We start from the raw sequence: 27,885 nt of genomic DNA, 5'->3' as shown, positions 1-27,885 counted from the left end.
TAAAGATCATACGATCACAAATTTAGAACTAGACAGGATCTTAGGAGCCATTTGGGCCTATCCCCTTTCGTTTTATAAATGAAGAAATGGAAGAAGGGAGGGAGAGAGAAAGAGAGAGAGAAAGGAGGGAGGGAGGGGAGAGAGACTGAGAGAAGATATATACATATACAGAAATAACATTTTTGGGTATGTTTGATAGGAGTCGGATGAGAACAGAACCAAAGGATTTGATTACTTACTGAAGGCTGCAGAAGCAGGTGACAGACATTCTATGATCCTTGTGGCAAGAGCCTATGACACAGGCCTGAACCTCAGCTCTGACAGGTAATTATTATAATTTACATTTATATTGAACTTAACACTTTTCTGGTTACAAACTCTGCCAAGTTGTTCAACTAGCTCATCTCCATTTCACATGCATGGAGAGAGAGAGCTGGACTTTAAAGCCAGGAGGACCTGGTCATGTCCAACCTCTGACATATACTGCCTATGGGACACAATGCAAATCACTTAACTCTTCAGTGTCTTAAGACTTAAGTCTTAAGTGCTCAAGGCAAAAATTGCAGAGAAATTGCTACCCTGCATAGAAGGAATTTCCTTATCCGGAGTACCCTATTCCAGGGGAATCACAGGTCTAACCCCTAATACCAATATAAGGGATTATATATATAATATATATATATATAATACATAAGAGATATATATTATATATAAGATAATTGCCTAGGTTCAGATCCGGCCTCAGACACTTCCCAGCTGTGTGACCCTAGGCAAGTCACTTGACCCCCTTGCCCACCCTTACCACTCTTCCACTTAAGAGCCAATACACAGAAGTTAAAGGTTTAAAAAAAATTTTTTTAAAAAGATAATTGGGGTTCAGAGAAATTGGGCCTTCTTCAGTCTTGTGAGGCTAGTTTCAGTGCTAAAACTCAAACCCAGATCTTCTGACTCCTAAGTCTGGTAGTCTGTCCATTGTACCACACTGTGTCCCTAAGGAAAATAATTGAGTGGTATGGTTATAAATCCTAAAGAATCATGGTATATTTCAAAAACCCCAGTCTTGCAGTGTGGGAATTCATTTTGTTAGTTTTGAAACAAGTACTTCGTTTTTCATTTTTTTCAGTGGAAGAAGATGAGGGTAATATGAAGGAAAGGTGAGAGAGAGGGAGAGAGAGATCATTGAAGTATTTTTAAATACCCAGAAGAAAGGGCAGAAAGAATCACAGACAAGCAAGGCATCTCTGAAAGTTACATGTTGAATGTATTATATAGGTATATATTTAAAAAGAAAAGCAAACAGTACATAATAGAGATTTACAAATTCATGCAATTCACTTTTTCTTTTCTATATTATAAATAACATTAGATTATATATAATATGTGTAAAACATTATATATAAATATCATATGTGCTATAATACCTATATTATTTGGTGTTTGCTAAGTTCTAAATTAAAATTTTTTAAAAGAAAAAAACACTGGCTTGAGAATCAGGAAACCTAGACTTTAGTCCTGAATTTGCTATCTGTAATCAAAGAACAGCACAAAAAGACCTGAACCAGTTAGGGAATGAAGCCACAGCCTTGGCCTCCTTATCAATGCTCTACTCTCTACTGAGCTAAGTAGGCAGGAAAGAAAGTTCATTTAAGTTTGGGTCCACACTAAAAGACCTTTAAATTCAGGTCAATACATTGACCAATCTCTAATTCCAGAAAAATGATGGTGAAACATAATGGAATTTAAATGGAAAGAGTCAATTTTGTTTGTAGTAAAATGTGTTTCGTTGCTGCTAAAATCCTTACAAATTGTGTTAGTTAACATGATGCACGGGCTGAGTAATGTGTACGTACAGTTAACAAGTTTTTGAGTGGCCACATTTACTTTGACTTCTTTACAAAAAATTGTCCCCATTCTAGAAAATGGTGGTGCAGATTAAAACACAGGCCGTCAAACATGGTTAATTTGTCCAATTCAATTAACTGAATATCTAGTTACAAAGGGAGGTTCTAGTTGGTAGGGGAAGCAATGTAGGAGAAAGCAATAGTAATATTTTTAAAAACAGCGGTTAAACTTCTAAAAAGAGATTTTCAAGTAGAGTCTTTAAGATCATACAAAAATGTAGTGAAAAGTCCAAATTGCCCTTGAGTCAGAACTCTTTTTGGGATACAGCAAAGACTTAAAGGCAAAACCTTTTTTTTTTTAAACCCTTACCTTCTGTCATAGAATCAATATAGTGTATTGGTTCCAAGGCAAAAAGAGTGGTAAGGGCTAGGCAGTGGGGGTCAAGTGACTTGCCTAGGGTCACACAGCTGCAAACCATTTCTAATGAGAGAGATGAACAGGTTGGACTTTGTTAAAACATTTTTTTTTATTAGCAGTTTTTGTTTTACTTACTTTTCACTTACATATATTCCCCTCTCTCATCAAGCCATCTCTTATGACAAAGAATATAAAGGAGAGAAATAAAAGATTATTCAGCAAAACCAACAAATGCATCAACAGAGTATTAACAGTATTTGCAATATTTCATACCCATAGTTTCCCACCTCTTCACAGAAGGAAGTGAGATACATTTTCTCAGCTCTTGGTCCTTCTAAAATTATACATTTCCTTTTTGTTTACATTGTTGTTATTATGTATCTTATTTTATTGCTTCCTTCTGCATAAATCTGTAGATATCTTTGAAAGGTGGTCCTTTTCATTTATTCACTAGTAATGGGAGAAGATAGCTAGGTTTTGGAGGCACTGTGTAATTATAGGGTCATTTGCCAACTAGCATTTACTGTGTATCTCCTATATGTCAGGCACTGTGCTGAGCATTGGTAAGACAGACAAAGGGCATAAATTGGGTCCCTTCTTTCAAAGACTGCACAGCCTAGTAGAGAAGACCAAGCAAAGAACTATGTGCAAACAAGCTACATACAAGACAAAAGCAGGTTGAAGTCTCAAGAGAGAAAGCATTCAAATTAAGGAGAACTGGGAAAGGTTTCTTGTAGAAGGTAGGAATTTAGCTGAGACCTGAAAAAAGCCAGGCAAACCAGGAGACAGAGATAAAGAGAGAACACATTCCTTCCAGGCATGGGGAACAACCAGTGAAAACAGAAGATGAAATGACATGCTGGCCTTGAAAGAGAACCCTAAAATTTTGGAACCAAAAGGAATCTTAGAGAACATCTAGTCCAAACCTCTCAATTCTGAGATGAAGAAACAGAAAGATAAAAATGACTTTCCCAAGGTGACACAAGAAGTTAGTAACAAAGCCAGAACTAGAGTTAGATTCTCTTTTGCTCTAGCTGGTTCTCCAGTTTCCCACACTTAAGGGAATAGCAGAAAAGTGGTTTGTAAAGTAGTTGTATAAGCTCTTAATTAGCTCATAAATCACATTTGTATGGGTGTGTGTGGCTGTGTGTGTGTGTGTGTGTGTGTGTGTGTGTGTGTGTGTGTGTGTGTTTAATGATGAGGCAGACATTCACTGGGAGCCAAGCCAATGGGACAACTGTTTCACCCCTCTGTTGGAGAGCAAGACATTCTGGAAGGCCAGGGAAGCCATTCTGTCTGCTTAACACCCAGCTTTCCTCTTGTCTCTTCCAGAATGGTCTTGGCTAAAGCCCCTTTGGGAGCTAAAATTTCTCACTCTTCGGGTCAGCCTTAAGGAGGACATGTTTAATCCAATCAATAAGAGTTTTTCCAGTGCTACTTAGTATAAGGAGAGGAATTAAATGGAAAGTATTTGTTTCTATTACAAGGAGAGAATTGGAAGAAATGAGACAGAAGTTGTAGCTCTTGATACTCCAATTTTATTGGTCAATCTCCCTTCCCCAAAAGGCCCCATTCATTGATCTTGAGGTCTAAAGGTGACAGTAAAGTGTGACCTCCTCTACCCCAAACCTAGAAGCTGTTTCGTCTACCCATTGTGAGAGATAATCATTCAGGTTTTCTGCTAGGTGGCAGGGATACAAAAACAAACAAACAAAAAGACAATTCTTGCCCAAAAGGAGCTTATATTCTATGAGGAGAATATATAAATATGTACATAATAAATACAAAGTAATTAGTAGGAAGGCACATAGCAGTTGGGGATCCAGAAAGACCAATTCTGAAACTTTAGTATCAATCTCAAATAGAAAGGAATGCTTCAGGGTTTCATTTTGTCCTAGAAAACCACAAATTAACATCTACATTGTATTGTATTTTTATTTATTTTGTTAGGTATTTTTCAACTATATTTTAATTTGGTTCAGGTCACACTCAGTTTGACATCTTTGCTCACTAATGAATGTCAGTCCTGGGTTTCGGCCTGGAGAAGGCCATGGAGTTGGGAAGAAGAAGAAAGGTAGAGAAAAGTTCATTTTGGCTAGAACATAATGTATAGGCAGGGGAGTAATAATTTCATGAGTCTGGCAAGATAAGAGAAGGCCAGTTTATGAAAGACATTAAATACCAAATAGAAGGGCTCAAATCTTGTCCTCAAGGCAATAGGGAGTCTGTGGGTGAAATTTATTAAGGAGAGAAACGTGGTCAGAGCTGCACTTTATTCTTGGTGACCATACAAAGGTCCTCAGCTTCAGAATGAAACAAATCTGAGCATGGATTGATTATGGTACTGTGTAGGGATGGATTGGAGTGTGGAGAAGCTTGATTGGTCAAGAAAGTCAGTTACGGTGCTATTATTGTAGTAATCCTAATGAGAGATCTATACTAAGGTGGTTACTGTGGGAGCAGCAGGAAGGGGTAGGATGTGAGAGATGTTGTAGAGGCAGGAAAAATATTTGGTGACCAATTGGACATATGGAATGAGAGAGTGAAAAGTCGAAGGCAACAACAAGGTTACCCACCTGAGAGACCAGAAGGTTGATAATGCTTTTGACAAAATAAGGAAGTTTGCTATTGGGACAGATTTAGGAAGGAAAAATAATGAGGTCTGTTTTGGACTTGTGTTTGAAATATCTCCAGAAAAGCCAGTTTGAAATGGAGCTGAGAGAGAGTCACTAGGGCTGAATATAGAATATGCATAATAATGAAAGTTATATCCATGGGAGCTGATGAGTTCTCCCAGAATATATAGAGAAAAAAAGAGCTCAGGACAGAGCCTTGAATTCTACCCATAGGTAGGAGGCATGATATGGGTGATGATTCAGATGATTTGGAGTCAGGCCAGTAGGAGGAGAACCGGGAGAAAGTATTGTCATGAAAACATTATTTTGTTAAGTATTGTTCAAATTACATTTTAATTTGGTTCAGGTCGCACTCAGTTTGACACCTTTGCTCTGGGAAGAGATTTGAGTTTGATTTGTTTTTTGTGTTTTGTTTTAGCTCTTTTAAGACAGATTTTGCAAGACAGAGGATGCTTGGCAACTTTTGATACAGCAGTTTAAATGAGTGATAAGGTTGATTGTGAAGGGTTGAGGAGTAGAATGGAGAAAGGAATATACACTGGGAAATAAATCCAGTTAAATGAATACATTTCTCATCTTAATCTCTAGCAGGAAGGAGTGTAACTGCCATTTGTTATCTCTAAAAGGCACCAGCAAGTTTCCCAATGAGTCGGCGCAAATGGAGCACCAGAGGAACCCAGGGAATCTTAACAGCTGCTAAAGTAGTAGCTGTTCTTTGCACTAATTGGAGGGACCCTTCTGCCCTCACTTGTTTTAGAAGCATGGAGTGAGGTAAAAGGTACAACTGCTTGAGGACAGGGATTGTCTTTTGCTTCTTTTTATTTCCTCAGCACTTAGCACAATGCCTGGCACATAATAAGCCCCTAATAAATATTTATTGACTGACTGGCTAATAATACTGTCCAGTCTTCAGGAGAGATCTAGTATAGTTACATGTATATATGTAGGCTTTTATGTAGTGACCCCTAGGTGACCATCACTACTGGCCAGGTAAGATAGATCACTTATAAAACCAAACCTTCTAGTTCAGGGGTCAGCAATCTTTTTGACCGTGAAAGCCATAAACACCACATTTTTTAAAATGTCATTTCGTGAGAGCCTCACAGTGCACGCTCCTGTAACAGTGCCTGAAAAAAAATTCACTTCATGGCTCCTGCAGAAAGAGCCATATCTGGCCCTTAAAACAGCCAGATATGGCTCAAGAGCCATTCGTTGCTGACCCCTGCTCTAGTTCAACCAAACAATCTATACATGAAAAAAGAATCCTTACTGTAACATACTTTACAAGTAGAAGTACAGCCTTTATTTGAAGATCTTCAAGAGAAACCCTGCACCTCCTGGGGAAGCCTATGCCATTTTTGATATTTATTTATTTGCTTATTTTTGGATATTTTTCCATGATTACATGATTCATGTTCTCTCCCCTCTTCCTTTCCTACTCCCAGAGCTGACAGGCAATTCCATTGGGTTATAAATGTATTATCACTCACTACCTATTTCCATATTTCCATTTGTGAACAGCCCTAATTTTTAGGAAGTTTTTCCTGACACCAAGCCTACATTGGCCTCTTTACAAATTCCACCCATGGCTCCTGGTAGAAACAAATCTAATCCCTTCTGCACATGCTTATACTTGTCAAAACAGCAGTTAATGTCCTTTCCTGAATCTTTTCTTCTCTAGGAATTTAAACTCACCTCATTTGTTTAGCTGATCCTTACACCAGAGCCTCAATGCCATGACATTATACTGGTTGGCCCTTTATGGTCACTCTCCAGTTTATCAATGTCTTTCTTAAACCCTGGCACCCAGAATGAAACCCAAAACTCCAGATGAGATTGGACAAAGACAGGAAAAAAGGGGACCACCACATCCCTAATCTTCGAAGCTGTGCCTCTCAGCACAGCCCAAGTTTGCATTAGCTTTTTTGGCTACTATATCACACTGCTGACTCATATTAAGCTTGCAGGTCACTCAGACTTTTTTCAAAATAACAGCTGTCCCTCTGCAGCTCCCCATCTTGCACTTGTGAAGCTAATTTTGTTCATCCAAGTGTGATATTTTACAATTTTCCCTTTTGAATTTCATCTTCTTAGGTTCAGTCTATTGCTCTACCCCAGAGGTTCTTTTTTAAAACCCTTACATTCTGTTTTAGAATCAATACTAAGTATTGGTTCCAATGCAGAAGCACGGTAAGGGTTAGGCAATTGGGATTAAGTGACTTATTTAGGATCACATAGCTAGGAAGTGTCTGAGGTCAGATTTGAACCCAGGACCTCTCTTCTACAGACTTAGCGCTCTCTCTCTCTCTCTCTCTCCTGAGCTACCTAGTTGTCCCTAGCCCAGAGGTTCTTAAAGCATGGTCCAAAGACTCCTGGCAGTCTTCAAGACCCTTTCAGGGGTCCACAAGATCAAAACCATTTTCATAATAATATTAACATAATTTTCCCATTAACATTTCTTCTTTTCCAACTTAGTATCTGTGTGAGGCCATATTTTCTTTAAATACTTCAACCAAAATAATATATCCCAAACAATTGAATGCTGTAGATATGAATAACTAGTTGTCTCCTCTCAAGCCAAACATTAAGGAGATTCACCAAGAAAAGTAAAATAGTACTACTCTTCTCATTAAAATTTTAACAAGTTTTTTTAAAAATGAGGTTTTCATAAAAATGTCATTTATGGTAATATCATAAGTTTATATATTTAAATGTATATATTTTAAGTACATTAATAAAGATTTTAAACATTTCATCTCTTAATTCCTAATGTTGATAAATATAACCCATAGAAACAAGAGTCCTCAAAAATTTTAAGAGTTAAAGAAGTCCTGAGAACAAAAAGGTCCAGTACTATTATGATCCTTTTGAAAACTGTTTTCATCATCAGTCCATATCCTTGGCTTTTGTCTTCTCTCTAAAATATCACTCTCCCCCTTGACTGCTTTGAGAAATATGCCTCTTTTGTTTTTTACTTATTCCCAAGAACACAGAACTGGAAGGAAGCCCTACACTGGTATGACACTGCATTAAACACCACAGATTATGATGAAGGAGGTGAATACGATGGGATGCAGGATGAACCCCGGCACACACTCCTGGCAAGAGAGGCTGAAATGCTGTTTATAGGTGGCTTCCAGCTAGAAAAAGACCCACAAAGATCAGGTAAAGCGGCTATTTCCCTTGTTGGATGGAATGGGTAGAGGGGAAACTTTGGCCTTACCACTGATCAGTTCATTTAGTCTTTCTTGAGACTCTTCTATGTGCACAGTACAAGATTAATTTTGTAGTAGCTATAAAAATTATGAGCTATAAAAGACAACTAAAATGCAAAAGAATGAGAGACGTTATTATTGAAACCCAAAAGGGGAAAAAAATTTCCCTTTTGTCTGGAGTAATGTGAGGCGGTTTCATAGAGGAGGAAGGTAGACTTTGAATAATTAAATAGGATTTTCAGAGTCCCCTCTATAGATAGCTTTGTAGCCTTTTCTCGCAAATTTACTAGGAGAACTTAAAACATCACCACCAGGGGGAAGCAAGAGCTAAAATAATATGCAATGGATCAAGAGAAATATTCCCACTAACAACAGGTTCAAAACAAGGGTGCTCACAAAAATAAGGGTTCTCATTTTCATCATTAATATATAACAAAGTATGAGAAATGCTCTCTGCATTTCTGTGTGATCCTAGCCAAGACATTTAAGCTCTTAGTGTTCTAGGCAATTCTCCAAAACTGTTTGATGCCAACTTGTAGAGGAATTTCCTTAGCCCAGTGTTCCTATATTGGAAGGGAGGGAGGTGGCATAGTGGACAAAGCTCTGGGGCTGGAATCAGGAAGACTTCAGAGAAAATGCAACTTTAGACATCTCCTAGCTATGTGACCCTGGGCACGCCACTTAACCTTTGTTTGCCTTAGTTTCTTCATCTGTAAAATGAGGAAAATAATAGCACATTACCTCCTACAGTTGTTCTGAAGTTCAAATGAGAATATACATATATGTATGCATATATATATATATATATATTTTTTTTTTAACCCTTACATTCTGTTCTTAAAATTGTTAGTAAGTTTCAATTCCAAGGCAGAAGGATAGTAAGGGCTAAGCAATGAGTGACTTCCCCAGGGCTACTCAGTTAGGTCAAATTTGAACCCAGGACCTCCTGTCTCCAAGCGTGGCTTTCCATCCACTGAGCCACCTACCTGCCCCTATAAAGGAAAATCTAAATAATTTCAGAGACATTAAATGTTCATGGATGAGTCCAATTAGCAAATGACTATCCTCTCCAAATAAATTAACAGATTTAATGTAATGTTCATCAAATGTTAGAGTTTTTAAATAGTCATATTGAAATTTCTGTGGGAAAGCAAACTGGCAAGAATATCAAAGAGAAACATGCTTGCTGACTCAGTATTTAAAACTTAGTATAAATTGGTTATCACTCAAACTATCTGGGTTTGGGGCAGGAGGACACAAACAGAAAAATAAGACTGACAAAATAGAATAGTGATACCAGAAATAGAAGCAATTATATATTAAGTATTTGTGTTCCCCAAACCTGTGGAAAATAAAAACTAGGGAAAGGATTCTTTAATAAATATTATTGACCAGTGAAATTGCTTGTCAGTTCCAGTAGGGGAAAGGGAAAAGGGGAGGGAGACAATAAGAATCATGTGACCATGAAAAAAATTAAAATAAAAATATTATTAATATATTTATATATGTGTGTTTGTGTGTTATACACATAAACAAATCCCCATTAAAGAATCAAAAGTTAGGTGAAAATGGAATAATATACTGCTGGGAAGTAAGAAAAAGTATAGAAGATATTATAATAAATAAAACGTAGAAGTAAAAATTCTATGAACAAAAAAGAAAACTTACGTGTATATGTAATGAGGATTTATTTATAACAAATACAGAAGACAAGAACTTGATATCTAAAACTCATAAGGAGCTAATATGAACATTCATAGGGAAATATCCATTCACTAATGTATAAATGGTACACACACACACACACACACACACACACACACACACACACACTTTTCCAAAGAGTATATACATTGGTGGCAAATAATCACTTGGAGAAAAAATTGTTACATTTCCTTAATAATCACAGCTACACAATTGGCAAAAAAATAAACAGAATATATAAAAATGTTGGTGGAGTTATGAAGAAATGGGGACACTGGTAGAATTATGAGTTGGTGACATCTTTTTGGAGAACATGGGATTCTCCAAAACTCTAGGAGCATGGAGTTTATTATATGTATTTCAAGACTCATTTTACACAAAAGAACCCCCCCCCTCGAAACTTTGCAGATGCGCAGAAATTATAAATTATGTCATATCAAAACACAAAGGTCTCATTGGCTTCAGAACAGACCAAGGCCAAGTCTGTTTGACTGGGTTCTTATCAGAAAGCCAAGTCTGGGAATATTTTTCTCAGGGTTGAATTGCCCCTGCTAAGGTTTTAGCCTTGGCTATACCAGGCAGCTGCATTCCTGGCCAAAGTGGGAGAATGTTAACCTTTTTTTTTTTTTTTTTTTTAAGACCCTTAACTTCGGTGTATTGTCTCATAGGTGGAAGAGTGGTAAGGGTGGGCAATGGGGGTCAAGTGACTTGCCCAGGGTCACACAGCTGGGAAGTGGCTGAGGCCGGGTTTGAACCTAGGACCTCCTGTCTCTAGGCCTGACTCTCAGTCCACTGAGCTACCTAGCTGCCCCCATGTTAACCTTTTAAATGCTGGCCCACTAGGAACCTGAAGCTCTTCAATAAGGCCACAATACTTTTCAACAAGAAATCACAAGATCACAAAAGGGGTCAAAAGAGGAGTCTCAGATTTTTATCTATTCTCTTATTGGTTTCCCTCAGTACACTATATTGATCCTTTGTTTCAATAGAAATATTCAAAATATACCCAAATGACATTACCAGAGAGTTTTTTTTAAAAAAGTGGTTTTGATTGACTATGCTTATTTTTTAAATTTGTTTTTTGTTTTTAATGCAATTTTATTTTATTTTCAGTTCCAAATTCTCTCACTCTCTAATCTTCCCCTACCCATTAGGAAAACAAGAAAAACAAAATCCGTTACAAATATGTACATTTTGTAATCATGCAAAACAAATTCTTGCAATACTTGCATCCAAAAAATATGCTTCAGTCTGCAGAGTCCATCATCTCTATCTGGCATTGGTTAGTGTGTTTTTTCATGTGTCCCCAAGAACTCTGATTGGTTCCATTGGGTTAACCAGAGTTTCTAGGACTTTAAAAATAGTTTGTCTTTATAGTATTATTGTTATTATATAGATTGTTCTCCTGGTTCTGCTCCCTTCACTTTGCATCAATTCATACAAATCTTCCCAGGTTTTTCTGAAACTATCCCCTTCATTGTTTCTTATAGCACAATAGTATTTCATCACATATGTATAATCATAATTTGTTCAGCCATCCTCCAACTGATGGGTGCCCTCCCAGTTTCCAATTCATTGCCACTATGGAAAGAGCTTTTATAAATAAATTTGTTTATCTGGATCCTTTTCCTCTTTCTTTTGATCTTTTGATTACTAAGTATAGATCTAGTAATGGTATATCTGGATCAGAGGGTAAGCACAGTTTAATAACTTTTTGAACATAGTTCAAATTGTTTTCCAAAAGGGCTGGAGCAGTTCACAATTCCACAAAAACACCTATTTTCATATAGCCTTCCAGCATTTATCATTTTTGTTCTTTTGTCAGCGTTGCCAATCTGATGGTTGTGAAGTAGTATTCAGAATTGTTTTAATTTGCTTTTCTCTAATGATTAGTAATGTAGAACATTTTTTCACATGACTATTCATTGCATTTCTTACTCTGACAATTTGCCCATTCATATCCTTAGACCATTTATATATTTGTTTGTTTGTTTGTTTGCAGTTTACATGTACTAACAAATTTCCACACAAGTTTTCCTAAGTTATATGATCCAACTTATCTCCCTTCCCTCTCCTGTGCTGGCAAGCGATTCAGTCTGGGTATTATCATGTATTATCATACAAAACATATTTCCATATCGTTAATTTTGTGAGTAATCTTATAAAACCAAAGCATAAATCAAAATAAACATATTTTTAATTGGCATTCTGACTACCAACAGTTCTCTCTCTGGACTTGGATAGCATTCATTGTCATAAGTCCCTCAGAATTGTCCTGAATCCTTGCATTGCTGGAGTAGCTAAGGTTATCATTCCACAGTATTCCTGTTACTGTGTACAACATTCTCCTGGTTCTGCTTATTTCACTCTGCATCAGTTCATGTAGGTCTTTCCAATTCTTTCTGAAATCATCCTGCTCATCATTTCTTACAGCACAATAGCATTCCATCAACATCATATACCACAATTTGTTCAACCTGAATGTTAATTTTAAAGTTCCCTATATATCTTAGATTTAGATTGTCATCAGAGAAACTGCCTACAAAGCTTTTTTTCCCCCCTCAGTTAACTATGTTACCCATAGAATTAAGACATCAAGTACATTCTAGAATCATAAAACTACAATTTTCTTGGGCCATTCTTACATAAAATGGGATTGAGGATGGATTAGTTCTGTGATTTATTAGAGCTTTTCAGGAAAGGGGAAGCATTTATTAAACACAAGGCACCATGCTAAGGATTTTACAAGTATTATCTCTGTTGATCCTCACAATAACCTTCTGAGTTAGGTGCTATTATCCCCATGGTACAGATGAGGAAATGAGGCAATATAAATTATATGACTTAACCAGGATCACATATCTAGTAAATGTTTGAGGCTGCATTTGAACACCCCAAAGCTCTCCCCACTGTGCTAACTAGCCACCTCTAGGACTAGTTCATGCTTCTTCCTGGTTCCTTGCGTTAACATTCCTGGGGAAAAAAAGAGAAATCTTTTTCTCTAATATCTGATCCAAATTACTTCTACTGTAAGTTTGGTCCTTGGTAAATCAAATCTGGTTTTTCTAACTCATTGTCCCTTCTAGACCTTGCATCCAGCTATATCTAGTTAGGACCACAGTCATCTTTGTAACCCCATTCAGAGGACAAGTTCCACTCATTTCTTTTTCTGTTTTCTCTTTCAGGTGACCTGTACACTTTAGCTGCAGAAGCTGCCATGGAAGCCATGAAGGGCCGGCTGGCCAATAAGTACTATGAAAAGGCTGAAGAAGCATGGGCAATGATGGAGGAATAGCTCACTGAAGCTGTCACCACCATACTTGTACATATGGGGGGGGGGGTTAAAATATGAAATGAGAGGAGAAAAGAGTCTTCATTTGTCCCTAAAAATACATTTTTAATGTATTGTGAAACTGACTTTTGGATTTCCCTTTGCTACAAGCAAAGAACATCTATATGCCTGTGAAGGCAATATATTTGTTGGGGTGAGAGAGGGAAGGGATAAAAAGAAGTAGGATCATGAACTTAGGCCTGCTTTTTGAGATTATATTATCAATGAACATAACCTTTTTTTAATATATTTTTTCACTGTTAGGATTGAGTGATCTGCTTCCTTTCCAAGGGAAAAGCCTATGTTGAGCTGCATTCGCTCCTTTCTGTCTTCTGTGAACAATATTAATATTTTGGTCACCAAAATCACCTTGGCCAAATGGAGGAAACTTTAGCTCTCATGATCTCAAAGACCTTTTCATTTCCAGTGCATAAGGAGACATCTTCAGGTTTACCTTTTATGGAAGGTAAACTTATTGAGAAAACTTTAAGTTTGGAAATGTTTTAGAAAAAAATTAGAAAGTCTCCTTCTATGGAATTATTCTTTCAGGTTTCCATGGATGACCATGGTCCCATTGCCTCAAAGACCCTTCTTTCCTGGGGGATGGGAAATATCTTCAGGTGTGCCTTTTATGGCTAGCAAACTGATTGATGAAACTATATGTTTGGAAATGTTTTGGGATAAAGTTAGAAAGTCTCCTAATATGGAATTATTCCTCCAGATTTCCATGGGTGCCCAAGTGAAGAGGGAATGTAGCACACCTAAGCTCTTTTTGCTATGGGGAGCTTTCTGCTGATTTCTCTCTAGTCATTCAGCTCAGATGCCTTTATTTTTAGTGGTTTGATTATTACTATTACACAGCAAAAAAAAATATGTATATACTATTTTGAATTATATTTCCTTCAGCAAACTTTTAAATAAGAGGTTTGATAAAGTTGTATGCAACATATTTCTACCTCCAAGTCTTAAATTATCTAGTATGGAACAGGATAATTTTAAAAGCAAATGTTTGAGAAAGCGATACTGTTGCATGTTTAAGGTTTGGTTTTTTTTTTTTTCATCCTAATGGGAATTTATTTAGCATCTTAATGTAAAACCAAACATACCACACCACGGGAGACTTTTGTATGGTATGACATCATGTTTTCCTGGTTTTCAACATGTACCAGATTTTCTTTATTACTACTTTTTGTCTGAATCTCCAGTCATCCACATGTAATTTACAGCTCCCTCATTCCACTGATAGTCTATTGAATACTATATTGCACGTAAGGGAAAAACTCGTTCTTCCATACTCTGCTAATTCAGTTTGTTCACACGTGGCCAGACTGAAATTTATCCTTGCTTATCCAGTCTTCTGTTTAGAGACTGCAAATTAATAGTACAGATAAAATTTTGGGGCAAATGTTTTAAAAACATGGATAAGAACAAATATCAGTTAGCCTGAAGCACTTTAGAATAAGCATCCATCTCCATGGAAACAAGTGATATGCTCATTACAAAGCATTTTTATCTGTTCATTGAAGAATGTCCTCTAAGGAATACTACTGGGAAGCACTTTTGTTGGTCTGGTTTGAGTTACTGTATGTCTTTGAAAAGAATAAAACTTCATTTTTCTTTTTAAAATATCTGTAATTCAAAATTTTTGCTAACAAAGCCTACCATCACCAGATTACTAAAGTTTTATTTATTCTATAGGTGACAAATGTGTTATCTGGCCTTTAGTTTGATGTGACTGTTCTTTCCCCTCTCTTCCTAAAACTGGATTGATTATAAATTACTACTTCCTAAATGAATTTTGAGGCAATCTACTATAGTAGAAAAGGTGTTAGGATCAATGTTAGGTTTAAAATTTCTTACCATTTAGTAATTGAATAATTATGGACAAATCACTTAACTTGGGAGGCAGCTAGGTGGTATAGTGGATTAACGTTCTACCCAGAAATATCCAGTTTTGAGTGTGGCCTCAAACTCTTAGCATTGTGACCTTGGACAAGTCACTTTCTTCTGTTTGCCTCAGTATCCTCATCTCTAAAATGGGGATCATAAGAGCACCTACCTCCCAGGGTTGTTGTGAGGATCAAGTGAGATAATAATGTTAGAGGGCTTAACGCAGTGCCTGCCACATAGTAAGCACTTTATAAGTGTTAGCTATTAGTATTACTTTCTCTAAACCTCCATTTCCAAATCTGTAAATTGAGATGAATAACACCTGTAGTATAGGTAAAACACTTGTTATTAGTATTGAATGAAATTAAAACACCATATGAGTCAGGTATTATTATTTAGGGTAAGGACTGAAACTTTATATCTCCCATAACATAGTCCGGTGCTGTGTATGAAGTAGGTGCCCGGGTGGCAGCTGGGTGGCTCAGTGGATTGAGAGCCAGGCCTAGAGATGGGAGGTCCTAGGTTCAAATCTGGCCTCAGACACTTACAAGCTGTGTGACCCTGGGCAAGTCACTTAACCCCCATTGCCTAGCCCTTACCACTCTTCTGCCTTTGAGCCAATATAAAGTATTGACTCAAGATGGAAGATAAGGGTTAAAAATAAATAAATAAATGAAGTAGGTGCCCAATAAATTCCAGGTGAGCAACTGAAGGAAGAAAACAGAACCCTCTTCAGATCAGGTCTTTAGTCAGACCTACTCTTGCTCTCTCTATCTCATTGGTACCTTAGTTGTAATCCAAAGATAAAAATTAAGCAGCCTCCCATTTCCTTTGATGTCTTAGAGAGTAGGGGAATTTAAGTAGAAGTTTCATTCAAAGCTCTTTTTTTTTTTGCATGGTGTTTTGTTTTTTTAAACCCTTACCTTCTGACTTAGAATCAATACAAAGTATCAATTCTAAGGCAGAAGAGCAGTAAGGCTTGGGATTAAGTGACTTGCCCACAGTCACACAGCTAAAGTGTCTGAGGCCACATTTGAACCCAGAACTCTATTTACTAGCCTCCTTCTCTATCCACTGGGCCATTTAGCTGCCCCTGCATGTTTTTTCCAAAGTCTTTTTTCTCATATTCAATAGTAGCCTTTCTAAAGAGGTAGAAAATTTTACTCCACTTCAAAAATTCCAGTCTTCTGAATTCACATGACCTGCATTTCCACCAGATAGTTGCTTGCAGCCTGGCTGTTAACAGGGGAAAAAATCTAGATGAGGTCATCCCTCACAAAGAACTGGACCTAGACCTTCCTATTCAGATATTAAAGCAGTAACAAAACAAAACAAAGCCCCCAAAAAAGAACACTGGATTTGGAGAGGAATTTTACAGGTTACTTTATCTCAACATTCTTATTTTACAAATGAGGAAACTGAGGCCCACCGAGCTTCCAATACTAGTTCATGGAAGAAGAGGTATATAATTTGTTTCTCCTAAGGTCAGAAGAAGACTCAGAGATTGGAGGCCATGAAGTAAATTAAGTCTAATTAACATTCTATGGCCACAGACTTAGCTGAATACCAAAAATAAAAACAGAAAATAAGGCTATTCAATTGCATTGGGAAGAACAAAATAAAATACAGTGATTTTTAGTTATTGAAGTCTTTGTCCTGTTCTGGGGTGGCATAGGAAAGAGGGAGAGAAAGATACAAGATTGTGAAATCAATTACCTAAATGACTCCTAGCAAATCAAGGTAAGGACTGGCCCCTGTTAATATTTGTTTGCCATTTTAGGGAGTTAATTTCATCTTGGCTTAGTTTGCTTAAATTGCACAGATATGTTTAGCTTGACTTAGGGATAGTGAAGCAAAAAAGGCACCTTGATAATGTCAACTGGTTCCTTGTATTTCTTAACTCTTCTCAGGCAAGTCATCTGACTTAAGACCAAGTGGACCCTTTGGGTCCGGGAAGATGGCTCATATTACTATTTTTCTCTTTGTCTCTGGAAGTTCTAATTTATCCCTCTGAATAAAGTTATTTCTTTCACTTTTTCCCCTTGTCTTGTGTTTTCTGAAGGACTCTGAGCTAGCTACATGAACAGAAATTTGTTCCTTTTATCTTCATTCCTTTCTGATCCCCCATAAGATCAGAATGAAAAGAACCAAGTAAACAAAAAAGCAGTGATTAAAAAAAAAAGAAAATTGGTTATTTTATCCAACTTGGAAGGTTTCCTTTTGTATTTGAAATTCAACCCAGAACACTTTTTTCTCCTCTTAGCACAGTGATTCCCAAAGTGGGCACCACCGCCCCCTGGTGGGTGTTGCAGCGATCCAGGGAGCAGTGATGGCCACAGGTGCATTTGGGGGCCGTGAATAGTTTAGGTCAATAAATAGTGTCATAATTTCAAAGTTCAATGTTTCTAATTTACACCTTTCTTTACTATATTTTATGAAAAAGGTAGAAACATTAATAATATATCTTTCCTATTAATTGCTATTAAAATTTTTAAAAATTTAATTTCCAGGGGGCGCTAAGTAATATTTTTTCTGGAAAGGGGGCGGTAGGCCAAAAAAGTTTGGGAACCACTGTCTTAACATAAGAGACTTGTCTGGCATGTTAGTCTTCAAAAACCTTCTGGTGACTCCTTAGCACCCACAGGAGATGACCCAAATTCATTAGCCTACCACTTAAGGCCCATCATTGATCTGATCTCCAACCAGCTTGTTCCTCCACAGTTGTGATTCTTGAAGTATCTGGGGATCTTGGGGGGAAGGTCCCTGAGACCCTTTCAGGGATCAAAACTATTTTTACAATAATACTAAGGTGGCATAATTCCTAATATAATAAATATTGATAATTATCCACATAAACAGAAGTTGAATGTAAAGAAATTGCAGAGGTGGGAGGTTCACAAGTATTAAACATGACACATGTTTTTAGACTTTTTTATATATCAATCCGTTACGCTGTTTTTTTCCCCTCTGTGTCTTTAAAAAATGCTATTCATTATATAGAATAGTTCTCAGGAAAGGGGAGGGACACTGGTAAAAAGAATGATGAGGTTAAAAAAATCAATAAAAACTTAGTTTAAAAAAAATGTGCAAAGAAGTGCTGAGACCAAAAAATTTTGAGAACTATGTTCAGACAAACTAGTTATGCACTTGCATGCTCACACACACATGTCATGTGTTCTCTCACTGCAGTGTATTCTTGCCTTGGTCAGACACTGATCCTGGGCAAGTCACTTAATCCCTGTACCTCAGTTTCCTCATCTAAAATGAAGGAGTTGGGCTCAATGGCCTCTATAAAGTTTCTTCCAGTTTACAATCTATGATTCTATTAAAGCACTATCTTTTTCTCTCTACTTGTTCAATTAAAATAATCCAAGAAATATTAAGTAACTACTATGGCTGCAGAAATCATTAAAGGAAGTTTCAAGGCACAACTCAGACATAACCTCTTCCATATAGACTTCTCTCTCTACCCACCCCTTGCTGAAACTGATCTTTTCTCAAGTTGTTTTCCAGCACCTGTACTCTGTCTGGATTTTCCCTTTGGCCTTATCACATTCCAACTTTTATGATATTTCTAGCTATCCTTTTCTCCACTCAAAGGGTCTCAATCATAGTTTAAGCCCTCATTTCCTCTTGCTTGGACATTAACTTCCTAATTAGTCTCCCATGGAACTATGGTCTTCCCCTTTCCAATCCATCTACTATGAAGCTGTCAAAGTGATCTCTCAATTGTAAGTTTGACCATGTCATTGTTTGTGAAGCTTTGGTGGATTCCTATTGTGCTTAGGATAAAATAAAGACTCCTGTTTGACATTTTTATGGTTCAGCCATGTCTAACTCTTTTTTGAGGTTTTCTTGGCAAAGACGGCAGTGAGGCGGTGCAGTAGGTAGAACACAGTGCTTAAAATCAGGAAGACTCATCTTCATGAGTTCAAGCCCAGACACTTATCCACTGTTTAACCCTGGGCAAGTCACTTAACCCTGTGAGCCTCAGTTTCCTCATTTGTAAAATGAGCTAGAGAAAGAACTGGCAAACCACTCCAAGATCTTTGACAAGAAAACCCCAAATCAGGTCATGAAGAGTTGGACACAACTAAAACAATAAGATGGCAAAGATGCTTCAGTGGTTTTCCATGTCCTTTTCCAGCACTTTTAAACATGAGAAAACAAGACAAACAGGTTATGTGAGTTGCCATGGATCACATAGCTGGTAAGTGCCTGAGGCTGGATTTGAACTCAGGAAGAAGAATCTTCCTGACACCAGTCCTGGCACTCTTGATCCACTGTACAATTTAGCTGCTTTCATTTGGCATTTAAAGGCCATATCTGCCTCTGACTTATTTTTCCAGACTAATCACACATTATTCCCCATGCAGCCCAGTCTCTGTTCTAGCTAGATGGGCCGACTCACTGTTCTTTTTTTAAGACATCCCATATCTCCTACTCCTTGCCTTTTGGACAGGCTGTCTCCTATGCATAGGATGCTGTTTCCCATCACCTGTGCCTCATAGTATCCTCACAGACTCAAGGCACGGGTCAGGGGGCACTTCCTACAAAAGGCCTTTTCTGAACCTCCAAAAATTTTTTTCAATTAATTTTGTGTGTATTTTAAATTTACTTAATACTTAATTTAATTTACTTAACTTAATTAATTTACTTATTACTTAAATCAGTATGTGTTATGTCCTTGAATAGAATGTAAACTTCTCAAGGCAGAAACTTTTTATTTTTGTCTTTATAAACCTGGCACCTGCTTTTTGAATTGGAGGTAAAGGTGCTCATGCTGTATCCCTCTATTGTTGGAGCTAACTCACAGCTTTCCTGAGTCTGATTGTTTCCGGATTATTAAATTTTCAGTGTGAATAATATTTGTCTCAGAAATTGGTAATCTGCACAAATCTGGGCTTGATAGATTGTTTTGTTGATTGTCTAGACTTAAGAAAGTGTTAATGGATGCATATTAAACTTACAAGGGTAGGTACAAGCATAAATTTCCCCCACCCACCTACTTCCCAGCCCAGTTGTTAAATAATTACTAGCATATTCCAGAGTTGCTCTGTAAACATTTCTTGAGTTCCACAGGAGTGCTGTAGAAGGCTCAAGGAATAAAGTCTTCACTAGACTGAAGGCCCAAGGACTGTAGGCTAATAATAGAAATAATAATAATGGGCTCTTACAGACTGTTTTAAGGTTTACAGAATGCTTTATTTGTATCTAATATCTCATTTGAGCCTCACCACATCCCTGCTCCTACTAGACCTCATGTTCTAATAAGAACAATACAAGCCAATAAAATCTATGAGAACAAGTTTTATGTCTTAGTACTCCTGGACTCCTTCACATGATTGGGGTTTTGATGTTTTAAAAGATCATTCTACATCAAAACCCCAATCATATCCCAATCGAACCACATGATCGATCCTATGTTTTTCTTCTGAACAGAACACATCCTGTTTGCACCCTGTCTCTTCATTAAAATGTAAGTTCCTTGAAGGCAGGGACCCATATCTTTGTTATTCTTTATATCCTTTGAGATTAGTATAGTGCTTAGCATATAGGAGATCAATAAATATTTGCTTACAGATTCTCTCCATATCTCTTTTTTTTAAGGAATATTTTTTTTCAAATACGTCAAAATTAAAGCTAATGACCAATATTGGTACCAGGGAACAAATAATGGAACATAGCCCTCCATTAAGTAGCTCTCAGGTAGAGGAACATGGGAGCAGAATATAAGGGCACTTCGATTTTGGTTAACTGCTTTTCTTTGTGACAAAGGAGGATTCTTTGAAAGGAGAATATTGTGGGAAATATTTGTATTAAAAAAGGAGGGAAGGCCAATAAAACATTATGTCCAAAATAGGTAAATGAGTGACTAATTATTTTCTTGCTAAAGCAATACTAATATCAAAAACCTACAGAGTGTTTTAAGGTTTACCAAGTAGTATGTCATTGCTACCTGGAGAATGGGGATTGTGTGATATATACATCTTTGAAATTCCTGCATCATATTCCTAGGTCACTTTTCAACAGTAGCAAACCAGTAAGTTTTAAATAAGTTATTTGGTGATCATAAAAAGTATCTTTACAGGGACAGCTGGGTGGCTTGGGAGTTTGAAAGCCAGGTCTGGAGATGGGAGGTCCTGGGTTCAAATGGGGCCTCAGTCTCTTCCTAACTGTGTGACCCAGAGCAAGTCATTTAATCCCAGTTGCCTAGCCCTTATGGCCTCTCTGCCTTGGAACTGATGTTATTTCTAAGACTGAAGGTAAAGGTTTAAAAAAAAAAGTATCTTTTCATAAAACTCATTTGGAGGGTAGTTCTCTTTCTATAATAATCACTTGAAAGAAGCTAGCCCATGGAAGGAAAGTAGAGGAAAAAGCAGAGAAACTTAAGACTAAAGTGTCAGATTTAATCAGAAGTGAAGAAGCCAAAGGAATTTGATTTACAAGGCTTTTTTTTTTCAATTTTCTCTTATGTAAATTGAGGCATGCTGATAGCACTGTGGATTGAGCCCTAGACCTCGAGAACTCAAATTCAGCTTCTGATATTTATTACCTGTCTGACCCTAAACAAGTCACTTAACTTTTGCTTTCTGCAGTTTCCTCAACTAATAAATGGAGATGATAACAATAGTACCTATCACCCAAGGTTGTTTCGAGGATCAAATGAGATAATATTTACATAGTGGGTGCTTAATAAATGCCCATTTCCTTCCTTCTTGCTTGACCAGAATAGCAAAATTACCCCACTAGGTTTTCCCTTATTTTATCTGGGATTAGACCATCACAGTATTGGGAAGATGCAAGCTATGGCTCTGCTTGCAGGCATTCTTGCTTACATGGTGACAGAGAAGCCTAATTATAGTGATTTATACAGCTATACATTTCATGCCAATTCCAAAACAGGTAAGTCAAGTCCTGGCCCTCAGAAGCAACTCCTCCTAAGAAGCTAGAATATATATAGTGTGAATAGACTCAGAGAAGAGTTTCTGATGTTATTCCCATCGTTCAAAATCAAAAGCATATGTGCAACTACATCCTCTTGTTAAATGTTTAACAATCTGTTCTCTGAAAAAAATACATAGGATACCCCTTTAAGTTTTATTGTCAATATTAATATTTTGTCCGTCACTTTTTTAAGCCTAGACAATCAACACAACACTGAATCAAGCTCTAAAATGTAGCACTTGCTGATTTCTGAGGCATAAATTCTCACATAGAAAATTTAAGTTCCAACTAGCTCCATCAGACTCCTGCAATGATCTCAGTCCTTCCTGTTGTCCCTGCTTCTATAACGAGGGCCTCTCCCAGATATTCTGCAATAGGTCAATTTAGCAAAGACAAGAAATTCTTTCTTTAGTTGCCCTATGTAGTACAGAGAACACTACCTACAATCTACTCAGTTTTACCCCAAACTCACCCTAATGAATGGGGCCACCCTTCTATATCCTCTGGCTTCTGCCTCTGCCTCACTTGTTGGCATGAGGACATTTCAGCATGATGGTATCACACAGAATTAGGGTGATGAAATAGCCCAACTAAAGTTTGATTGGCTACCTAAGGATGGCTCTCTAGGAAATTCTGCACTGTGGATCTCATGTCCTTTCAGGTAGGTTGGCTACTTTCAGCCTTGTTAAAAACTAGTCTAAATATGGATGTCATACATGTATATGTAATTTTTATTTGTCAAGAATTTGCAGGCTTATAAACTCCTTGAAGGCAGGGATTGTTTCCTTTTCGTGTCTATATTCTTATAGTTATGAAGTTTAATACTTGTGGAATTGAATATATAGATATAACATCCTCCCATAACATTTTGATATTTGTTGTTGTTGATCATTCATTTGTGTCAGACTTTTTGTGACCCCTGTGAAACACCAGGTCCCTCTATCCTCCACTATCTCTCAAAATCTTTCCAAGTTTGTTTATTGTTTCCATTGCACTCTATCTATCTAGTCCTCTATTATCTCCTTCTTTTGCCTTCAATCTTTCCCAACATCAGGATCTTTTCCAGTGAGTCCTGTCTTCTCATTATATGGCCAAGATATTTAAGCTTTAGCTTTAGAATCTGACCTTCCAGTGAAGAGTTTGAATTAATTTTTTAAAATATTAACTGATTTGATCTCTCCTTGCTATCCTAGGGAGTCGCAAATGACTTCTCCATCACCACGATATGAAAGTATATTGGTATACTTGAGCATTTATCAAGGAACCAATACGGGTGGGATATCTTTGGAATAATAATAAATAATAAATGATTCGTTTTATACCTGGGGGAAAATATAATGACTCCAAATATCCACCTGGTTCTCTCCTTATCAACTCTGTTTCTTCCTTTTAGTGTTAAGGAATTTATTTTAGATGAAAAGCTTTGAGTTCAGTTATAATAGCTCTGAGTCCCCAGTTAGGAAAATTACTAGCATAGGTATAGGTTATACTGTCTATCTAACCTAACATTTATGCCTCTTTTTAGTTAACCCCTGACTTTTCGCAGCTGAGGCAAAATTCAGTTTACTGGAAAAATTTGGATAATACAACAGTATATGTTGCACAGTATATAGTGACTGGATAGACAGGTATTGAAAAGGGAAATTTGGACTGAGTTGCCCTTTTCTTGGGACTTCCCTCAACCAGGGTCTTCCTCTCTGAGATGCTTATGGAGTCAATATTTTCCATATTTTGTTTTTCTGTTATAGTCATTTCTCCCTTTGTCCCATGTTTGTGCTGAATCTCTTCTTTTTGAGAGAGCTGTTTTTCAAATAAACTGTTCCATCTCCCTGATGCCAAGAACTTGCCTGGCTGTCTCTCATACCTCCTGCTCCTCTTCTGCCTCCAGGCTTCTCCTGGCTTTCTTAATTTTTTTTCCTCTAATCCCTTGCCTTCTTTCTTAGAATCTATAGTAATAATGATTCCAAGGCAGAAGACTGTATATATTGCATGTATATAGTTGTTTGCTATTGTTTCCATCAAATGAGAGATGCATAAAAGCAATAACTTTTGCATTTCTTTGTATAGGCTTAGCATGGTCTCATTGCTCAATAAAGGCTTTTTGTCTCGACTTCTTCCTTTAATACAAATTACTTAAACACAATGGCTTTGACTGTTTCAAGGAGGTATACAGGTTCTGTTCACACTTTTTTTTTTTAAACCCTTACCTTCAGACTTAGAGTCAATACTGTGTATTGGCTCCAAGGCAGAAGAGTGGTAAGGGTAGGCAATGGGGGGTCAAGTGACTTGCCCAGGGTCACACAGCTGGGAAGTGTCTGAGGCCAGATTTGAACCTAGGACCTCCCATCTCTAGGCCTGCTTCTCACTCCACTGTGCTACCCAGCTGCCCCCTGTTCACACTTTTTCCATCAGAAAGTGTTTTCAATTCAAGGATCCAAATGGAGTGGTTTCTACCTTCTTTACACCATCTTCCTTCCCAAAGCAAATTAGAAAAGTAGAGCAAGGCCTTAGAAATAGTTAATATAGAATATTAAATAATTATATGAATTATTCTATAAAACATTGTTCCAAATGAATATATTATAGATTAATATTAATGTATTATATATAATTATTTTATAGAATAAACAAATATATAAATATTAATGTATTGATTTGTAATTATTTCATAGAATAATATAATTAATTAATATAAATTGTTAATATTTCTTCCTTCTTATGGCAATAAGAATTACATGTGCCATAATTTATGAAGCAAATTTGCAAATCATTGTCATTTTGTTCCCAATTCTTTCCTACCATAAAAAGTGTTGCTATGACTATTTTGGTATTTGTGAACACCAGAAGTGAAATTTAAGAGTTAGTTCAATTTAAATTTGATTAAATGATTGATGATTTGGAACATATGGTGGTCCTTAATAGTTTCCTGTTCTCATTTTGAGAAACCTGAGAAGATTTGTATGATTTGGGATAAAGTAAGTAGGAACCTGGAAAACAACGTACTAGACTTCCATCATGTAAATGGAAAATACAGTAAAAAGAAACTGAAAGCTGTATAATTATAATGCCCCAAAGAAGAACTTAAGAAAGTACACCTCTTGCTCCTTTATACATCCCAGACGTGGGGAATACGGCTGTGGAAGATTTCCAATTACCTATGTCTGTGTTGCTTGGTTTTGTTGAATTGCATTTTCCCCTACCTTTATTTTCTATTTTTGTTACAAGGAATGTCTGCAGGGTAAAGAAGCGGGGGAGGAGAGATAATGCCATATAAAAAATAAAAGGCATTCATAAAAATAAGTTACAATTGTTTTTTAATTAAAAAAAAAGAGAGGACGAACAAAAGAAAAGAGTTGTCATCTTTCCCAGATCGCTCAATTCAACGCAATATGTTTAATATGCAGTATATGCAAGCCATTGATCTTACCACAGGGTCTGCAAAAAGTAAATAGTCTTTGCTCTCCAGAAATTCACATTCTTGGGCTGGGGGTGGGAGGGAAGAAAGGGTAGATATGGCTTAGATATTTTACCTCTTGAATGAAAGACTGAAGGGTCTCCGGAAATCTTCCCCCAGCGCTTATTTTATAAAATCCAGAGATGTATCTATAGGTGCATGAGATCTACCTGAAGGAAGCTCTAGTCTGTACAATTACTATTGACTTGAATCTCAAGTAATAGGGAAAAAAAAGCAAAAACCAAAAAAAAGGGCAAAGATATATTGCGATAGATTGACTAGATCTCAGGAAGCCACTTTTGTCATCTGGGTAGCGTGGCCGAGCGGTCTAAGGCGCTGGATTAAGGCTCCAGTCTCTTCGGGGGCGTGGGTTCGAATCCCACCGCTGCCAGAAATTGGTTTTTTAGTTCTCCCTGGTCCATTGCGCTTCAGCGCCACCCTCGGGATGGCGTTATCAGTAGTAGAGAGACGGGGGAGGGTTACTCCTCTACGAGTCCGGAGACATTGGTGGAGAAGAGGGGAATAAGGGAGGAGGGCAGGGAGAGGAGGGGAAGGGGGAGGGAGAGGGAAGCGAAGCGAGGCGGGAAGGCGCCTGGGTACCACCTGCTGTTCAGACGTGAAAGTACAGGCGGGGGTGTGGGGAGAGCTCCTCTCGGCTCGGCTCCGGGGCGGGGCATTATGGGTAAGAGGAAGAGCTGGGGGAGGACCAAACTCCCCCCCACGTGTCTGCTGGAGTTTTACCAGCAACATGGCTGCTGCCTGAGAGAACCGTGCCCGCTGCCGCTGCTGCCGCCGCCGCCGCCCCTGCCCCTGCTACCTCTGTCTCCTCTTGCAGCCAGCGAGAATCGCCGCCGCTTCCTCCCTCTCCTGCTGCTGCTGCTGCTCCTCCTTCTCCTCCTCTGCAGCGCCCCCCCTCCCATCTCTCCTCCTGGAGCCGCCCCCTCCCCGGCGTTCTCGGGCCAGGTAAGTGAGTGCTTCTCCCTCGCAGGGGCCGCGGGACGCCCTCGGGGAGCCGCGCTGGCGCTGGAGAAGGCCCTGCGGCCATGCTTGAAGGCTAGGCCCGGGCCGGCCCAGAAAGGACTCCTGTGGCTGCTCAGGCCCGGGCGCTCTGGAGGGCGGGCCTGAGGGGGGCTGGGAGGGCCGGACGTTAGTTAGGGAGTCAGGCCCTAGTTGGCACCCCTCTACCTTGCAAGCAGGGCGAGAGATAGGACTTCGGAGCTGCTGGGCCGGCCCTGGTGACTGGGCAGTGCCATGGGTAGGCGGTCGACCTGGCTCCTCAGTGGCTCCTTCATTTCGGGGTGGGGTCTTCCAGGGACTGACCGTCCTCTTCCACCGTAGACCCCGGGGCGTTCTTGTGCCTGGTAGTGCTGGAGTTGCACGGGGGTGGGCAGAAGAGATTAAGGGTATTCTACTGGGTCTGACCCCCCCCCCAGGGTCCCCTCCCTGTACCCCACTCCAGGGATGAGGGTTGGAACTGGGGAGGCCGACTTTGCCCATTGACCCCGCAGGGCCTGTGCCAGGCATGGAATGGGCACAGGGTGGGGTACCTTAAGGGTAACTCCAGGTGACTCAGGATCCTGGTGACCCGACCGTGCCAGCCTTTCTTAGAGACACCTGTCTTTGAGAAGAGAGGTTATTCGATGAGGTTGTACAGTGTTTTCTCTCCAGGGATGGTGACAGCTTGGAGGGGGCAGGGGCAGACGTGACCAAACTGACTTGGGAAAGAAATGACCATCAAAATGAAGTGAGTCAGTGTTGGGGACAGGTGGGATTTCCCCCACCCCCACCTCCCCTCCCCTGGTTCTGGAGAGAGGTTGTGTAGTACTTTAGAAAGAGAGCAGAACAGATGGCAGATAGAGAAGACATTGAAGAGGAGTAGAAATCCTTTCTTGGGCAGCACCCAGGGATCTCCTTATAATGGACTCCTTCCCTTAGAGCTGAATTCAATCACTCCCTGCCCTTTGTTTGTCCTGATCTTAGTTGTACCATCTTATCCTCTTTTTAAACCCTTCTCTTCTGTCTTAGAATGGATATTAAGTATGGGTTCCATGGTAGAAGAGTGATAAGGGCTATGGAATTGGGGTTAAATGACTTGACCAGGGTCTCACAGCTAAGAAATGTTTGAGAATAAATTTGAAATCAGGACTGCTTATCCCCAGGCCTGCTCTCTACTAAGCTATCTAACTGCACTTTACCATCCATTTATTAAAGGATCAACTTAGAATCATAATCTCTTAAATCTGTAGGTGGCCTTGGAGACTAGGTAGTCTAATCCTCTCATCCATGAGGAAACAGGGACCCAGACTAGGGACCTGTCCAAAGTCCTATGGCTAACTCTTGATTCTATCTATTTGCAGTCACTATTTCCTTCTTGAACTCTAGAGGTTGTATGTGCATGTGTGATTGATTCCCTCCATCTGTTCAACAGGACTGAGGCTGCTTCTTTGG

At 38.5% G+C, this 27,885-nt stretch overlaps 2 protein-coding genes and 1 non-coding gene across 3 annotated transcripts in view; all 3 read left to right on the top strand.

Moving 5' to 3' along the window:
- EEF2K (eukaryotic elongation factor 2 kinase) overlaps positions 1 to 13,166 on the top strand; it is a 50,384-nt gene extending 37,218 nt beyond the window's left edge. Inside the window, exons 15-17 of the mRNA XM_044657450.1 lie at positions 200 to 324; positions 7,882 to 8,060; positions 13,000 to 13,166. Coding sequence (XP_044513385.1) covers positions 200 to 324; positions 7,882 to 8,060; positions 13,000 to 13,109 — 414 coding nt within the window. The 3' untranslated portion in view covers positions 13,110 to 13,166. The remainder of the gene's footprint in view (positions 1 to 199; positions 325 to 7,881; positions 8,061 to 12,999) is intronic.
- A 12,580-nt stretch (positions 13,167 to 25,746) lies between these two features.
- Positions 25,747 to 25,828, top strand: TRNAL-AAG. The gene has a single exon. It is a non-coding gene; the product is annotated as a tRNA-Leu (tRNA).
- Positions 25,829 to 27,095: 1,267 nt separating this feature from the next.
- The window catches only part of POLR3E (RNA polymerase III subunit E), a 32,432-nt gene continuing 31,642 nt past the window's right edge, over positions 27,096 to 27,885 (top strand). The window contains exon 1 of the mRNA XM_044660235.1: positions 27,096 to 27,181. The gene's annotated coding sequence lies outside the window, so the exon portion shown is untranslated. The remainder of the gene's footprint in view (positions 27,182 to 27,885) is intronic.

The sequence above is a fragment of the Gracilinanus agilis genome, chromosome 1, assembly GCF_016433145.1.
Source record: "Gracilinanus agilis isolate LMUSP501 chromosome 1, AgileGrace, whole genome shotgun sequence".
Lineage (NCBI taxonomy): Eukaryota > Metazoa > Chordata > Mammalia > Didelphimorphia > Didelphidae > Gracilinanus > Gracilinanus agilis.
The sequence above is the reverse complement of the archived record's forward strand: the minus strand, read 5'-3'. Positions and strand labels throughout refer to the sequence as shown.